Source organism: Neltuma alba, unplaced genomic scaffold, assembly GCF_004799145.2.
Source record: "Neltuma alba isolate B1F8T4 unplaced genomic scaffold, ASM479914v2 tig00010128_pilon, whole genome shotgun sequence".
Taxonomy (NCBI): domain Eukaryota; kingdom Viridiplantae; phylum Streptophyta; class Magnoliopsida; order Fabales; family Fabaceae; genus Neltuma; species Neltuma alba.
Genome location: NW_021635079.1, coordinates 1,427,748 through 1,446,376, shown reverse-complemented (window position 1 = coordinate 1,446,376; position 18,629 = coordinate 1,427,748). Strand labels below are relative to the sequence as shown.

Genomic DNA, 18,629 nt, shown 5'->3' with positions numbered 1-18,629 from the left:
GACTAATTTGAGTAAATTAAAAAAATTAGTTAAATTAGTGATTTGTAATAAATATGTGTTGTATTTAAAATACCATTGTTAATTAAGTGTCGTTTGATTAACATTTGATATGTGTAACTACTATAAGGATTACCTTGAAAAAATGAATAAGTACGAGAGATAAAATAGATTAGGATCTTATATTTAGGATTAAATTAAAAATTAGATAAAATGAATTGGGATCTTATATTTAGGACTAAATTAAAAATTAAACTAAGTTCTATATTAAGAATTATATTAAGAATTGGAGGTTGTAATTTTTAAGTGGTTCACATTACTGTATTTTCTACGGGTTTTGGTGGTTCCCATGCTGCTGCCGATTGCTGACTATGTGTCACCAATGCTTGAAGCAATTTTGGAGTTATGTGGGTGGGCTTTTGACGCCGACCAACTATCTTCGATAATGGGGGTGACCAATTTCAACGCTTCTTTCATTCCCATGAATCCTCTTTAGAATACAATTAGTTTGCAAATAGCAAGTTTCCTCAGATTATATTATTTCCCTAGCTTTCCATTGCAATGTCATCTCCGCTAGCATAAATCATTATGATTGAGAATGTGACACTGCAAGGAGGCACTTTGTTTGTACGTTTGGAAAAAGGCCTCCATTTGGATTTTGGAGGGGAGTTGTTCATATACCAGCAAATTGAAATATTGGAATTGTATGAATGGAGATGTGTTGATATTTAGTTTCCATATCTTTATTCCAAAATAGGAAAATTTTCCTATATGCCGTAAATGGTAAAAAAAAAAAAAAGATACTTGCATCAAATTTTTTAAATCCACTGTGTTAAATTTGTCAATCACATATGATAATGTGTATTATTTTTAAAATATTAGCATTTAATAATATTTAATTATAGACCTGCATTACAAAATATTAAGATATATGGTCATGTATGCTTAGAAAATTTAATATAATAGATATAAAAAATTGGACCTAAGTATTTTTCCAAAATTACTTAAAAGCTTACAAAGTGAAAAATATTTCTTAAATACTATAAAATTGTGAAGAACTTTTACTAGGAGTGATGAGGTATACCTCATTATTCTTCTCTCTCTTTCCAACAAACCAGCTTCAATTTTGACATTATTTATTTATTTTTTTTCTAAAATGAAAAGATGAAGGGGAAATCACAAATAAAGACCCTCGAATTAGCAAAATCACTCAATGGTCACCTGAATTTGCTAAATTATCATGAGGGACCCGGTCTCAAATGGCAAATAGCAAATGTTGGTGAAAAGACGAAATTGCCCCTCAGTGATTTGAACCTGCTGAACCCGCGGCACGTAGTCCCCCCACTATCGACAACTTCCCACTGTTCTCTACATTCTCCCTATTGTCTCCATTTTCGCGCACCTGCGTACTGCCATTTTGCCGTAAGAGTAGTGTGGAGAGGAGTGTTGAGACGGTGAAGAGCATATTTGCTGTGACAGAGGTGAACAAAGCAGTGGTTTATCGACATTGTGGAAGGGTTCAGAGAAGTCGAAGGCATCGCTGAATAGTGCGGCAGCAATCGCGTTAGGTGATCAGAGTTAGCAGCTACGTTGGGCGACTGATTGTAGTAAGTTTGTTGGCTAATTTTGTTTGGATTGGTTGCTGCAAGAATGTGCGAATGATTGGTGAGAGTAAAAGAGTTTAGGGTAGGAAAGTAGAAGTACCCAAATTTTGATTGAGTGATGAAGAATGTTATTTAACAGAAAAATATAGGTTTTTTCTGTTAAATAACCTATGGGAATGGTATTTATGTGGGGAGGGAATGACAATATCAGTTTCGTAGATGACAATAATAGTAGGGAAAATAACGACATAGGATATAGTCAAGGGTAAATTTAATTGAAGAGGTACTAAGTGTGTTTTGTTATAAATGAGAAGGTGGACGGTGGGATTTGATAAGTTCTGTAACGAAAATGATAATTTAAGAATAGGAAATGACAAGTTGATTAATTGGGAATAAGAAGATGTCAATGCGAAACTGACAAGTTGGTAATGGGAAATAACAAGGTTATAACAGTGAATGACAAGATTTGTATGCGAAGTAAGAATTTGATAATAGGAAATGACTTGTTTGAATAACAAAGCTGAGTATGACAATAAGACAAGTTTATCATTTCAAATGACAAGTTAAACTACTAGTGTATGATCAGAAATAACAATTATGATAAGTATGTGGGAATAACAAGTTGAGCTTAAAGAATTGACAACTTTTGTAGAGAGAATAACAAGTTTATCATAGGCGTTTGATTGACAGAATGAGTATTGACAGAATTGTTGTTAGTCAGTTAATAAGTTGTGTTAGTGAACTATTGTATGTTTAATATTTTGCAGGAAAAAGGACATGGCATCTGAGGGAGCCTCCAGATCAAAGCCGGCACACAATGGCTGGTTGCTATTCAGAAGGGAGTATTTGGCAACATTAGGTGATAGTGATATCAGAGGCAAACAAAAAAGAGACGCTGTGTCAAAGGCATGGAGAGCTTTGTCTGATGAGGAGAGGAAGAGGTACACAGAGGAGGCGAAGAAAAGAAGGCCAGAAAAGATTGAAGAGGAGAAGAAAAAGAAATATGTACCATCATTTTTAACCCGAGTGTCCTTGAAAGGTTTTAAGAAATTACTGCACTTTGTGAATAATAATGATGAGTTAAGGGATAGGGTGGAGAGGATAGGATTTGGAAGCTTGTTGAAGGTTGGATTGAAGAGACTTCCCCGCGATCTCCTTGTGACTATGCTAAGATCATATGACCCACCAACACATCAATTTACAATACGGGGGAAAACTGAGGAAATAGGAGCAAAACATGTTGACAAGCTCCTAGGAATACGCCATGGTGGGGAGAAGATTAAAATTGAAGTTTCGGAGGATGATGAAATGTACAAGAACTTGAAGAATCAGTATCGGAGAGTGCCATTCAGCAAAATACTAGATGACATTATTTCTGGGGAGGAAGATCACAGATTTGAATTCTTGTTTGTCCTATACACGCTGGGTACCTTTCTATGTCCGTCATCTAGCTCAGAAGTGAGTGAGCGGCTAGTGAGAGTCATGCGTTCCACGATGGATGACTTTGGAAAGTATGATTGGGCAACACATGTTATGGAGGACCTATGGAAAGAAATGGCTGACTTTGTGAAGCTGTATAGACAGGGTAATGATGGGCAGGGGAGCAGTACTGTTGGTGGCTGCGTATACTTGCTTTTGGTATGACTATTTTGTTTCTCACTGTGCAATACTTTATTGGCAATATGAACAATGTAATTGGTGATGATATGTGGTGTTGCAGCTTTTTTTCGGTGAGCATTTTAACCTTATTCAAGGTTCACAGCGAGGCTCCACCAGTGCTATCCAATACTGGACAGATGAGAAGATCAAAGAATTGGCCAATACTGAGAGGAAGAGCGTTAGGGGGCTGTTGTATGGTGAGAAAGGGAGTGATGTTGTGTTTGGCAAAGACGAGAGGATAAATGTTGATTCTCTGGACCCGGTATGTATATCTTTGGTAGAGTGATATTCTTGGTGAACTTCTTGTTTGTGATAGTTACGTTGTCATTTGATAAATTGACTTGGTATATATAAAACTTATGTTGTGATTAGGTTTAGTGAAGTTGTCATTTGTTATAGTTGTCATTGTTACTTGATAAACTTAACCTGTTAAAAACGGTACCAAAGTTGTGATTGGGTAATGTGAACTTGTCATTCGGTAAAGTTCAGGTTTGGGTTGTTATTTGATAAAGTTGTTATTGATTATGCCTGAGTTGTGATGGGATCAAGTGAACCTGTCATTTGTTACAATGTAGTTGTTATTTGATGTATCGAAGTTGCTAATTATAATTTATTAGTTGTGATTGGCTAAACTGAACTAGTCATTTGATATAGTAAAGTTGTTATCTGACATACCAAAGTTGTTATTTATACTACTGATGAACTTGTTATTCGCAATAGGGAGAGGTTGTAATTTGTTACAGTGTAGTAAGCTTGTAATTTCATATACTGAAGTTGTTATTTATAATATTTAACTTGTCATTGGGTAAAGTGAGCTTGTCATCTGCAATAGTGAGATCATGATGTGGTATAATTATGTTGCTAGTAAATTGATAAACGCCATTGTCATGCAGGAGCTGAAGCAGTTGCGTGCACGATTAATGAAGAGGATAGAAGAAAGCCATCAGAGGCTGATGAATATGGTAGATGAGGAGCTGTTGAAGGTGCACATTCCAAGAGAGGCAGATGGGAAGAGAAAAGGAAAGGCTCCTGCTGAGACACTCGCATCAATTGTTAGTGGGTCTGAAGATGACGATGAAGAGGAGAGACAGCATGCTGGTGAGACTAGTGAAGCTGTGCAGAAGAATGATGGAGGGAGTGATGGTGAGAGTAGTGAGGAGAAGGAGAAAGATGACGAGGGGAGTGATGATGAGACAAGAGAGGAGGAGGAGGAGGACAAGGAGAAAGGTGACAGGGGGAGTGATGATGGGACAAGTGAGGAGGAAGGCAAGGAAAAGGATGATGGAGAGAATGATGAAGATAGTCAGGACAAGGATGAGGGACAGAGTGCACAGAAGGACAATGATGAAATGGAGGGTGACATACCCACGCCTACTACCCCCATAAACCTGTCATCTAATGTTGAAGGTGATGATGCGGAGGGTGACAGAGCCGTCACTATATCCCCCCTAGCAATTGTCAAATATGTTGACCCTGTTGAGAGGCAAACCCCCATCAGGGTGGAACCTTTGACAGCAGCTGAAGGTGTGCAGGCACAACAAGTAAGGAGATCTAGCAGGGTTCGCTTCAACAAAATTAAGTCTCCTTGGTTGGAGTTGAAGGCACAAACAAGGTTGAAGAGGCCTGCAGAGGATAAAGACATTTTCTTCACCATTGTCAGCCGAAGTGTGAAAGGTGATGAAGGCGACTAGTAAGTATTGTGATACTCAGCTTTTGTGATGGGGTTTTGTTATCACTTGTTAACATAACCCATATGCTAACTCACTTCAACCATTGTCAGTCCTTTGATTAAAATGTATGATGAAGATATTACCCGACGCTTGCTGCATTCTCTTGGGGGAAATAACAGAGTTAGTAACAGGGTCATGTCATTAGTTTGTAAGGCCGTGGTGGATGAGCAACAGGCTGTGGAAGGGCGTGTAAGGAGGCATATTTTTGATGCGGACTTCATGGTGAGGTTTCTTCATTAGTTTGTGAAATGATAAGTTTGTATATGAAAATTACAAGTCCTCAAAGGCAAATGACAAGTGTAGTATATAAAGTAACAACACTGTTAAGGCAAATAACCGTCTAAAGAAACTAATTGCAAACTGACAAAATCAATTTGTGTTCTTTATTAGGAGTTAATGATCCGTGACCCAGCTCGGTGGGACCCTAACTACCATGCACGACAAATAATTCCTCAATTTGTCGGGTACAACATAGGTGACTGTGACTTGGTTATGGGTCCTGCACTTGTTGGTGAGCACTGGTTTTGCTTTGCCCTTGAACCCAACACCATGAAGTTCTATGTCCTGGATTCCATGCGAGGAACTGTTCAGTCTAAGAAGACCACAACTAAGAAGAAGCAAGCAGTCACCTATGACCCTCAGGAAATGGCCATAGCAGGATGTGTAAGAATCACCTGGGCATATTACATTGTATTATTATTGTCTGAAATTATAGTGATGTTGATGAATATCTGATATATGTGTAGAGAGAAAGGTTCCACGACATTATTGGCATGGTTAGGCCAGATTTGACTGAGAAAATGCCAAATTTGGAAATTGTGCGGCCTGATGTACCTCAACAGAGTAATTTGTGAGTATACATACACTGCACATGTAATTTGCTGATTTCCTATATTTATTCTCGAATTGTTAAACTGTGATGGTGGTGTTGTTCCTAGGAGGGACTGTGGGGTGCATGTCCTAATATGGCTCAGCAGATGGGAACCCAATCTTCCACTAGAATACACCCAGGTGATGTGGTTTGCTTAATTGTTGTGACTGGTAAAGGGGCAAAGTAAGATTAACTTGCTGTTGAATCTGTTTTGCAGGGAGATGTGGCAGCTTTTCGGCGTGATCTAATGTGGTGGCTGGTGAACCATGATAACAATGAATGCCGTGAGGATGCGCTGAATCTTATTCCACATCCACAGAAGGGGCGAACGTCCAAAAGGAGGAGAAAGTCCCTATAGAAAAAGAATTTGGGCCATGAAGGACATTGACTGTAGATAATGTTACTGCGTTATCATTATGTGTAGTGAACTTATTGTCTGGCCTAACTGCTACCCAGTTATGACAATTAGTAATGGTGAAATGACATTTTTATTGACATCATTGAAATTGTGTTCAAGTGATGCGATTTCCACTTGTCTTTAACGTATGACAACATCAATATGCCAATTAACAAGTCCATTAAGCAATATATGAAGAACCTTTTTTTTATGAAATGACACTATTTCCACTTTTGTTTAACATCTGACAACTTCAGTATGCTAAATAACAACTCCGGTTAAGCGATACATGAAGTTCAATTTTTTCGAATGAAGTTACAGTATTTCTACTATTGTTTGACGAGTGACAACTTCACTTTGCGAAATAACAACTTCGGAAGTGGAAGCGGCGAAGTTCATTTTTTCCCTGTTTAAATGACATCCTTTCCACTTTTGTTTACCCAGTGACAACTTCACTTTGCGAAATAACAACTTCGGAAGTGGAAGCGGCGAAGTTCATTTTTTTCCTCTTTAAATGACATCCTTTCCACTTTTGTTTACCCAGTGACAACTTCACTTTACGAAATAACAACTTCGGAAGTGGAATCGGCGAAGTTCATTTTTTTCCTATTTAAATGACAGTCTTTCCACTTTTGTTTACCCAGTGACAACTTCACTTTTCGAAATAACAACTTCGGAAGTGGAAGCGGCGAAGTTCATTTTTTTCCTGTTTAAATGATAGCCTTTCCACTTTTGTTTACCCAGTGACAACTTCACTTTTCGAAATAACAACTTCGGAAGTGGAATCGGCGAAGTTCATTTTTTTCCTCTTTAAATGACAGGCTTTCCACTTTTGTTTACCCAGTGACAACTTCACTTTGCGAAATAACAACTTCGGGAGTGGAAGCGGCGAAGTTCATTTTTTCCCTGTTTAAATGACATCCTTTCCACTTTTGTTTACCCAGTGACAACTTCACTTTGCGAAATAACAACTTCGGAAGTGGAAGCGGCGAAGTTCATTTTTTTCCTCTTTAAATGACATCCTTTCCACTTTTGTTTACCCAGTGACAACTTCACTTTACGAAATAACAACTTCGGAAGTGGAATCGGCGAAGTTCATTTTTTTCCTGTTTAAATGACAGTCTTTCCACTTTTGTTTACCCAGTGACAACTTCACTTTTCGAAATAACAACTTCGGAAGTGGAAGCGGCGAAGTTCATTTTTTTCCTGTTTAAATGATAGCCTTTCCACTTTTGTTTACCCAGTGACAACTTCACTTTTCGAAATAACAACTTCGGAAGTGGAATCGGCGAAGTTCATTTTTTTCCTCTTTAAATGACAGGCTTTCTACTTTTGTTTACCCAGTGACAACTTCACTTTGCGAAATAACAACTTCGGGAGTGGAAGCGGCGAAGTTCATTTTTTTCCTGTTTAAATGATAGCCTTTCCACTTTTGTTTACCCAGTGACAACTTCACTTTGCGAAATAACAACTTCGGAAGTGGAAGCGGCGAAGTTCATTTTTTTCCTGTTTAAATGACAGTCTTTCCACTTTTGTTTACCCAGTGACAACTTCACTTTGCGAAATAACAAGTTTTGTTAACCAATTGGCAATATCAGTATGCCAAATAACCACAAAGCACAGGTGGTTTGACAGCAACCTCTATTTGCTGATATAACAAGTAAGCAGTCTGCATTTACAAATCAAGCAAGGGAGTTTACAGCAATACTAAGTCAAATAACCACAAAGCACATGTGGTTTGACAGCAACCTCTATTTGCTGATATAACAAGTAAGCAGTCTGCATTTACAATACAAGCAAGGGAGTTTACAGCAATACTAAGTCAAATAACCACAAAGCACATGTGGTTTGACAGCAACCTCTATTTGCTGATATAACAAGTAAGCAGTCTGCATTTACAATACAAGCAAGGGAATTTACAGCAATACAATGTCATTTAGCAAAAAGTAAGAGGTCCGTTTACAACAACCAATTTTGCAATAGTCAATAACAAAAAGACATTCACAACGTCGTTGACTTCTTTTTTCCTTGTCAGCAAACATATTACTTGCAAAAATAGCTGTGTAGCTATGCAACTAGCAACACCCTTCTCCCAAAAAAATTAAGAAGAGTGGAGCGTATATACACCAAAAAATTAGTTGTCGCTTGTAGAAATGAACTTCAAAATGGGTTGGGATTTTTGCAACTCCTCCTTGTGTGTCCAGGTTGGTGGCATCTGGTGCAATGGTAGACTTTTTTGTTCTGGAATTGTGATTCCTGCCGTTTAGTCCTTGGTCTTCCAGGAGGCCTACTTGTATTTGGTGGTAAAAGCAAGGTTTGTTCAACAAGATTCTCAAACCTATAGTCATTTGGGTTAGGCATATCGATTGTTACCACTGGAACCATGCTCCTGCCATATATTTTCTCCTGTGCTGAAATTTTGTAACAATCTTCAACATATTCATATACATTTCCCCCCACAGTCTTAATGGCTGCACAAGCATGGCAGCATGGAATTCCTGACATTTGCCAACCAAGACAACTACATTGGTGTAGACCAAGGTCTACTCTTTGATCTCCACGAGATGTATGTACACACAGTCTTCCGCCTCCATAATTGTCACAACTCATATACCTACTGAAATACACATTCTCCAGAACCTTTGCCTCGGTTTTTGGCCCAACACAATTCCTCCACTTACTCATACACATATATGATGCATGCATCTTCCTTGCTACTTTCTCCCGATGCTCATGGATCATTTGCGCCACATTATGCTTTCTCTCCTTCACCATCCAAGAATTGAAAGACTCAGCTATATTGGTTGTTATATTGTCCCATCTTTTAAATGGAAACTTGCTCATTGCCCACCTATTCACATCACCTTGATTGATAACCCAATCATGTAACTCAGGAGACATAGTTCTCAGCTCTGCCATTGCATTATCAAAGTCACTATCAACCCTTGCATAAGCAACTCTATCAAGAACCTTTAATGCATCTTCTTTTGACCATTGGCTTGTCCTTTTACCTCTGTTTACTTTTACTTGTTCAGCGCTGAAGTTTTCCTTCACATGCCTATAACAATACGCATGTCTTTCACCTCCAAATATTGCTTGGACAGCTCCTATTATGGCATTGTGTCGGTCTGACACAATTGTCACCTGCACCGAACCAACAATTTCTTTGATTTTGAACAGAAACCAAGTCCAGTCATCAAGGTTCTCTGATTTCACCACTGCTATTGCAAAAGGCAACAAGTCATTATCTGCATCATATCCCGACGCTGAGAGTAGTGTCCCCTTATATGGACCACTTAAATGAGTTCCATCAACATATAATATAGCCCTTGCACCACTCAAAAAACCCTCAATACACGAACCATATGCAATGAAAACCCGCTCAAATGTATTACCAATGGAAGCCCATTCAGCAACTGTTTTATCATCAGTTTCCTTTAATCTTTGGCATATCCATGGTATGAACATATAGGATTCTTCTGGTTTCCCATGTATGTGTTCCATGGCCTTTTCCTTTGCTCTGTAAGCTTGAGCATATGTTAGCCTCACACCATATTCCCTTTCCAGTGTCTTCCTTATTTCAGTAGGACGCTTTTCGGTGTGGTTCCTTATCTCCTCAAGTATTATTGATGACGTCAACGCAGCATTGCCAGCAAAAGTGACATCTAGGTTATCTTGCGCTGAATGAATGTGTTCATTAACGAATGTGGTCACGCGTAATAAAAGAGTATCCCTCCCAACAGCATTTGCACAAATCTTCCATGGACACCCTTCCACTTTACACCTCACATTCATCTTCTCCCTACTGTTTCTCACATATGTCGTTGCAAACTTCTGTGCAATACTAAACCTGTACACAGCCTCCCTAAAAGCTTGGGCATGTGGAATATATTGCCCCACCCCTGCAAAAACTCCAACCCATTTCATGCAATTCAAATTACCCCTCAATGTCCCTTCACTCCCTGAACCGTCACTGAAGTTTGTCTGACTTAAACCCCCTCCTTCATACGTTAGGCATTCAGCACCATAGTCAACAATGAGTGGTTCATAGTTATCACCAAGGTTCACCACACCTTCAGTCATTTCTCCCGACAGCCCAAACAAATTCTCACCCCTACACCCATAATAACAACGTTCGAATAGAAATTAGCAACAACACATTAGCAAATAACAACATTCTACTGTAACAAAGTTAGCATAATAACAAGATTTGTATGGGAAATATCAACAATGCATTATAAAATAACAACTTACTACTGTAACAAACTAAGCAATATAACAACATTTGAATGGAAATTAGTAACAACTCATTACCAAATTACAACTTCCAATCGCAACTTCATTACCTTAATTACAAGATTTATATCAAAATTAACAACAATTCATTACCAAATAACAACTTTCTACTGCTGCGCAGTGCACATGATAACAACATTTCTTTGGGTATTAACAATAATCCATTACCGAACAATAACTATCAACTGCAAAACTTTAACCACTTACATTTCTCCATCATTCACTGCTCCACCTTCCTTCTGGTTCCCTTTCGCTGCTACATACAAATGAGCACTGCTATCGTTATATCTAAACATATTGCAAATATCACCTTCATCATAAAGATCAACCAGTGTGCCCTCAGCAAACTTAACCGTGTACTTAATTTCGCACCCTTTAGCATCATTGTGTACCAACTGTGATATTGTTCCTCTTAATTCCTCCAGTGTTATCCCTTCTTTTATGCTGCTTGCTCTCACACTCCCTCCCCCGTATTTAACTTCACCTTCACTGTTTCTTTCAAAATACCCACCAACATGGAAAAAACAAAACAATTCCTTCCAACAGCTTGACCCATTGTAACAGTTCATTTTGTCATCCTAACCTGGAACAACAATTTACATATAAAAAAATATATTAGCTTCACTATACTTTTATTCAATCAAATTTGCATTTACAAATCAAGACCAACTAACTCTTCTCTTCCCCACTTGACATTAGGGTTTTACAAGTTGGACATTCTAAATGACAAGATCTTTACTCCTCTCCCCCCACTGCACCACCGTTAACTTCATACTCAAACTACTAATTATTACCTCCTTCCATTTCCCCTCCCCCACTCTCCCATTCGTGATATTCCTAACAGAGATCAATGGCAACCTGCGTCATGAAAATCACAGGTCAACAATCTGACTACAAAGACTAATATTTTGAATCTCAACCCAACCGAACCCTCCTTAAACAGTATTATTCCATGATCAACTCCACTGCTCACTCCCTCCATACCTATCACCCAACAATCCACAATGCCACTCGCCACATTCAAGAACAACATCACATTCCTCGGTCTTACAGGGTAGAGAAGAAGAAGAGTATACTTAGAAACATTACAAGCATTACTTACTTGATTCTCAACCATGTGCACCACCAATCTTCTCCTCCAAGCTCTCCACGATCACTTTGTTTGTCTCAGCCTTCATTAATGAATCAGATTGACTGAGGGGCAATTTCGTCTTTTCACCAACATTTGCTATTTGCCATTTGAGACCGGGTCCCTCATGATAATTTAGCAAATTCAGGTGACCATTGAGTGATTTTGCTAATTCGAGGGTCTTTATTTGTGATTTCCCCAAAGATGAATCATTTTTCTCTTTCCTTACTTCCATCCTTCCTGTTTCTCCCCGCGTCATTTTATTTTATTTTTTCCATTATCTCACTCCCTTCTTCCATCCAGGTCAGGGGATTTCTATATAGGGTTACAGCTCTAGCCTGTCACAGAGTGGAACGTAGAGCTGATAATTCTACACCCATACTTCCCACTCATGATATGCTTCACTCCTCGCGACCCCTTCGGTGCATATCCTTTCCTATTGGTTTTAAAAATTACCAAGGCAGGGTATATATGCAATGCAAGTTATAATACTGATATATATATATATATATATATAAATATAATGAAACTACCTATGAAGCTTATGTGAAACTACCAATCAACCATCCAACACGAAGATGAAGATGTGATGCTGATATAGTACATCCTCTCTTTAATATAAGAGTTAGTTAGAGTTTTTTATTAATTGTAAAATGTTTCTATATGAGATAGTTCCAATACACATGATTAAATAAAATAGTTTAGGAAGTCAACACACATTCGTTATAATTAACCAGCTTAATTAAATTTATTAATCTTTATAAATTATTCACCTATATCTTATGTTACCTTCGGCGCTTAATATAAGAGCTTGTTTGACTTTTATTTTGATCCTAAATATAAAACTCTAATTCACTTTATCTTTCATATTTATTCATTTTTTTTTCTAAAGTAATCCTTGTAATATTAGGTGGGATGATGTGCACCATGAAATGGGACGCAGAGCTTCAACAGAACTGGAAAAAAGAAGAAGAAAGAAATAGAGAGAACATTATATCAGTTTATTCAACCCAAACATGTCTTGAAACTTATGTCCGAAGAAATAACATATTATCCAATTTGGCTATGAAAGAAGTAGTAAGTAAGAAAGAAGAACCCCAAGAGATTATCAGGAGATTCTACAAGTGACTTATTGACAAACTCAATTATTTTTATATATTTTGGTATCTTTTATATGAGTTTTGTCAGCTTAATTGGTCCCTTTTTGCCTTAATTGATTTATTTTGTTTTATTTTGAATTATTATTTTATAGGGGCAAAATTGTCATGTTTTGATTTAATTATGATTAATTGATTTTTAAAGACAATTAATGCTACCTTATCCTTGAATTTTGCTTGCAGGTTCTTGGAAGATTCAAAAATAAAAAAATTAAAATTAAAAAAAGAAAAAAAAAGAAAAATAAATAAATTAAAAGAAAAAAATATAATAATAAGTTGGGGGCAAAACGCAACGTTTTGCCCCAACCTAATATTCCTAATATTAATCATCATCAGCACGCAGCGGGAGAGAGCGCCGAACGAACACGCCGAAAGGAACAGAGCGGGGCGCGGCAGAGGGAAGGAAACGAAACAGAGCAACACACGAAGGAGGCTGGACGAGCTCGACGGCGTGGAAGGAGGGAGCTGGCGGCTTCATCTTCTTCTTCTCCTGGGCGCAACCCACAAAGTAGAGGAGACGCGCCGAATTCTTTACGCTGTTGTTCTTCAATGGAAGCTTGCAATAGAGTATTGAATATAGCATTTTTCATGGCTATGCGTGGCTAATCCCATAATTCTCTAATTCAACAATAATGGCAGGAGCTTGGATCATTAAAGGGGAGTTTTAGTTACTTTAATTTCCTACTCAATAATTGTTTAACAATTCCTAGGTCTTAGGATAGTTTTTCTAATTGTTGGGATAATTGTATTGCTTAATCTGATTATATTTGGGGATTATTGTGACTGGATTATTGTTTAGCATTTGACATTAGGCTGTTTATAGCTTTGATTTCAATTATGATGTTGTGGTTATGATATTTATATTGATTTTGGAGTTAATATATTGTGATTTTCTAAGGTGGCTTAGAATCTTGGATCATATTGTCTCTTGCTAGCTTTAAGTCTATTATTGTGAATTTAAGAATTTAATTGAGCATTGGATTTTAGTATCCTTAATTTCATTTTACTATTCTGGTTGCAGTTAGTAATTTGAATTTTGGGAAAATATTTTGTGGCAACTCGAGGTGGCTCGGTTGTTGGATTAAAAGCTTAATTATAATTCTTAATTCATTGTTTTTAACTCCCACATCTTTTAGAGTGATGATTGCCTACATTGTTGAATTGGAGGATTGATTATTATTAGTGTTATTTGTGTGTCTCATTTTCATTTCTTTAATCTCCATTCATTTTAATCACTTTTATATAAAAACAAATTAAAAAAGTATTTTAATTTCAATTTGATTCGTAGTATTTAATTAACAGCTTTTCAAAATCAAAAATCTCTTTTTATAGTTTAGGTTACTTACATTCATTTACTAGGGTTTAATTTCGTTTTCGGCTCCTCAAAGTGAAACGACCCGAGTTTTGCACTATATTGCATTAATTCGGTTAATTTTTGGAGTAACCCCAAAACGACACATTTAATGGAAGTTAACTTCAAGTGAACATGGGAAACAAAGTGATATCTATGATAAAATGGTGAGAAAAATTAATTAAAAATCTTTAATCTTATTTTTTTCCAAATTTTTAAAAACTTTTATTAATTTATAAAAAAGTATTTGAGTTTCGTCTAGAAGAAGGGCCCACCTCCCTCCCACCAGTCAAAACGCTAGAGGCAGAAGTGCCTGCGGGGGAACCCTAACCTAGGACCCTAACCTATTTCCTCACAATCCAAGCTCTGTTAGTTCATCCTCGATTTCTCTATATATCCCCTTCTCCTCTCCGACCCGCGCGCAACACACCACCATTACGTACATTGAACGTCCTTGTGTTCTGATCGAGCTCTGTTACTCCTCCTCCGCAAAGCATCAAATCTGAAAGTAAGATCCTTCTTCCTCATCAAACACCTTCAGGCAAGTCACAATCGCTTCCTCCCCCTTATGCTGATCTGTTAGAGCGAAACTAACCCAACCGTACCGTACTTACCTCATCGTCAGATGGTACCCATTTTTCACAATCTGAAAGGTTTCTTATGCTTTGTAGGTTTCGGTCTATCATCTCAACATTATTTGCCATGCTTGGAGTGCTATCACCCTCATTGCTATTACAGGGGGCAAGCTCTTTAATATTCTCGGCTATCATATCTCCAGTAACACTCATCATCTATGGCCACGCGACCCAAACGATAATGCCTTCTTCTCCTTTTTCATCCATCATACAGTTCTTGAGGTCAGTGTCCCATCTCATTCCTCCTTTGTCATATCTTGATCTTTTCCTTTTCCACCTTATTCTTAAGCTCTTGGGGCTTTGAATCTCCAGTCTAATTGAATGGCATTGCTCTGGTACCAGAGACTGGTTGGCCTTTGGTCTCACTCCATATAATGCATTGTTCCTACAGCCACATATTTAACAGTAGTCCATAATCAGTAACTGAATAAGCGAAGAACAAGTATATTTTCATCAACCTTGATTGTTAATTAATGGAATGCTGCTTTTTTATGCAGGTCTATTCCTACACATGAGGGTTTGGGTAAACTAATTGAAGAGTTAGCTAGTATGGTGGAGAGACCCTACGGAGATTCATCGCCGTTGAAGGAAAACTCAGTTAGGACGTGGACTTTTCTCATAAGCATATCTATCCATAAGTGTACAAGGGATGTCATATCTGGTTCTCTAGCCTGTTCAGTATTAATATCATTCCTCCTCTCCCGTGATGAGACGCCATTAGTGTATGTCTCGTTCGCAATCTGGGGAGCTCTGGTGGTTTTATACTTGACGAAAAACGGGGCACCAATTCCTCGAAACAACAGTGGTTGATTTTCTTTGCTTTGCTCTGTTTCAGCATATGTTTATGTTTATTTTCTTGTGTGTATTATGGGATGCCTTTCCATCCGTGTTTAGTTGGTGTGAAATGAAGGAGTGTTCATTATTGGAAATGGTCACTAATTCCTTTGAAGAAATATGGGTTCATACTAATTTTGTAAGCTGAAGTGCCACTTTTGTTGCCAATTATAAGAAAACAGAGGAATTTGACCGCAGCCCTTCACACGGGCTCTCTCAAGTGGTGGGCCTCCAAAGCATCCATTAACAATCATTAAAGAGTTGTTAAAACTAATAGTGGATTTTATAATAATACATTAATTGGGGTTAAAATCAATTTGCGTAATTTGATTCGCGTTTTATATAGGCTTTTTAAAAAAGTCAATTTGGCATTTTTCATTTGAATGACATATTAAAAAATCAGTTTAAATTGTTTTAAATTTGAAGAGAAACTAAAAGTTAAAAATATTGTTTCAATTAAAGGCCGTACACAAGTCACAACCTCATTTTTCCATCCAACTAGTCCTTTTTTTTAAAAAAAAATCCCGACTGACATTTTGAAGGTTCCCAACACAATTCCAAACATGCACTATTGTATTGCTTGAGATTGTTTATTTACAAATAATTAAATTAAAGTGATGTTGTGTGCCTAATTTGGCTTGCATCTTTTTATTAAAAGAATTGTACAATCTTTAAAATTTTTTATTTTCTAATTTCAAGAGTCATTTCCAACCAAAAAGTAAAAAAGAGGTCCAAACTATTCTCAATAAAAAAAAAAGGATATTCTTTTATTTCACTATTAATCATAAACCAAAATCCGTAACATATACCATAACAGTAATCCCCCATACTAACAATTCGCTTGATAGAGAGGGGAAAAACATAAGGATGAGATCAAATTAAGGGAAAAAAACTAGTTCTTTCTATTCTATGACTCTACATTTAGATATTCCTCTCCCTGTTTGGAATAACCAAACATGCAGGGTGGAATTTTCTCGGATATGAAACCAACAAGGGAAGGGCCCAAGATTTTCGCCAATCAAATCCAAAAGTTTATCTCTTTTGTTTTTAGCTAGCATTTTAATGTGCGATTGTAGTAGTTGTATTTTTTTGTGTGGAAGAATTAGTAGTTGTATTTTATCATAAGAGATGGGAAGATTATTCTACAAATCACAAATAAAAGTTACTTTTAAAGTTCCTATCATAATTTCGAACAAGCTCTTAGTATTTTCCCTAGACTATATTAAACATAGTTGAAGTGCCTTATAATTAAATATGACTATAAAATTTTCTTTACTTTTATTCATTTCTTTCAGTGTTTTTTTTTTTTTGGATAGAAAAGTCAAATAAGTTAACATATGACAGTAGCTAATAATCCCTATATGAGACACGCAGCAGAGGAAAACAAATTGAGTAACGTGTGCACATCTTCCTCAACATAGTCCCCAAACAACCTTTTGAGAGATAATCTTGGGTATAGCTTGCCAGACTCCACAAGGAAATATGCATTTGAAATATGCTTTTAGTCGTTTAAAAAAATTAGATAGATAAATTTTGATAAATGATATGCAAATTTAAAATTATAATATTTGATAATATAATACAAATTAAAATTTTTTATAGCATATCAACAAGTTTGGAAATATATGTATGTATTAGAATTTTTTATGCGTATAAAATTTTTTTTCGATAAATATAAATGTTTAAATGACCATTACTCCCTCCATCCCTTATTAATTATTATATGAAACATCTACAAAAAATATCACGGGGTTTAAAATTTTAGTTAAATTCAGTTAAAAGTAATAAATTTGTAAGATATCACAATTTTTTTCAATTATATCATTGTTTAAAACGAGAGTACATGAGAGATAGTGAATAAAAATTTATTGCAAAAAAATAAAAGTGACATATAATTTAATAGGGGTAAAAATAGATAGGCAAGTTTAAAATTTCAGATAAAGAGAATATGTTTTTTTATATTTAGGGACAGCACTATGTGACAGATCATTTCTTATAAAAAAGGACAGAGGGAAAAAAAATATGTTAAAGCGTGTATTATGATTTTATTTATAAAATATGGTGTATAAATTTATTTACTAAGATAAAGTATATGAATTTTGAAACATGCAATCAACTGTTTTTCGAAATTAAAAAGTCCCCTCCGATTCTTTTTATACTTCATTTCTTAAAAGCGAAAGTTTTTTCTACTTATAAATTTACTTTTCATAATATAAATAACTTCTACAAAATTTTCGTAGTCCACAATATAAATCTATTACAGATTAATTAATGTTTATTTATTAATTTTACCTCTATAATTAACATTTAAATGTAACTTAAAATTTTAACAAAATCAATTTGAGTTAGAATTAATAAATTAACTATCATTTTTAAATTTTCATGAATTAGTGAAAAAGTGGCTTGAGCGAAGGGAGTATATAAGTATAATATAGGATAATAACAATTACCGGACTTTATGGTCTCATTTGATCCAAAACATTGAGAATGAGAAGTAAAGATAGAGATTGTGATTGACAAAAATCATTAAAAAAATATTTAACATGAGTAATTACTTGTTGTATGAGATTAAACAAATTTATAGAAATGAGATTGAGAATACCACCTCCTTTCATGGTGTTCCCCAATCTCACCTATTTTAATTGAGAAACTCAATCTAATAATTATCCTTCATTTTTTATACTCCCTCCGGTCTTATATATAAGCCTCAAATTTAGATTAGGGTGTGATCCATTTTATAAGCTTTAATTTAAGTTTACTTTAATATTTAATGTATTTTTTCAATGTTATTCTTAATTATTTTTCTCATGTCACATTTCCCCACATATCCTCTTTCATTTTTTTCATTTATTATAAGAACATATTTAAAAATAAAAATATATTTCTAATCTACTCCTCTGGTCTTATTTATAGGGCAATAAAAGAAATTTTTTCTCTCAATATATAATTTTACCTTTTATTTATTATTA

The 18,629-nt window shown here is 36.0% G+C and overlaps 2 protein-coding genes across 2 annotated transcripts; one reads left to right on the top strand and one right to left on the bottom strand.

Moving 5' to 3' along the window:
- The first annotated feature begins 4,219 nt into the window (after nt 1-4,219).
- On the top strand, nt 4,220-4,951 carry LOC114754307 (glutamic acid-rich protein-like). Its single transcript, XM_028943086.1, has one exon. It carries the CDS (start codon nt 4,220-4,222, stop codon nt 4,949-4,951), a length of 732 nt encoding a protein of 243 aa, XP_028798919.1.
- Nucleotides 4,952-8,418: 3,467 nt separating this feature from the next.
- Nucleotides 8,419-11,918, bottom strand: LOC114754306 (uncharacterized). The gene is made up of 5 exons (XM_028943085.1): nt 11,669-11,918; nt 11,496-11,538; nt 11,349-11,412; nt 10,762-11,132; nt 8,419-10,372 (listed from the first exon to the last, which is right to left on the bottom strand). Exons 1-5 carry the CDS (start codon nt 11,916-11,918, stop codon nt 8,419-8,421), a joined length of 2,682 nt encoding a protein of 893 aa, XP_028798918.1.
- Between the last annotated feature and the right edge of the window lie 6,711 nt (nt 11,919-18,629).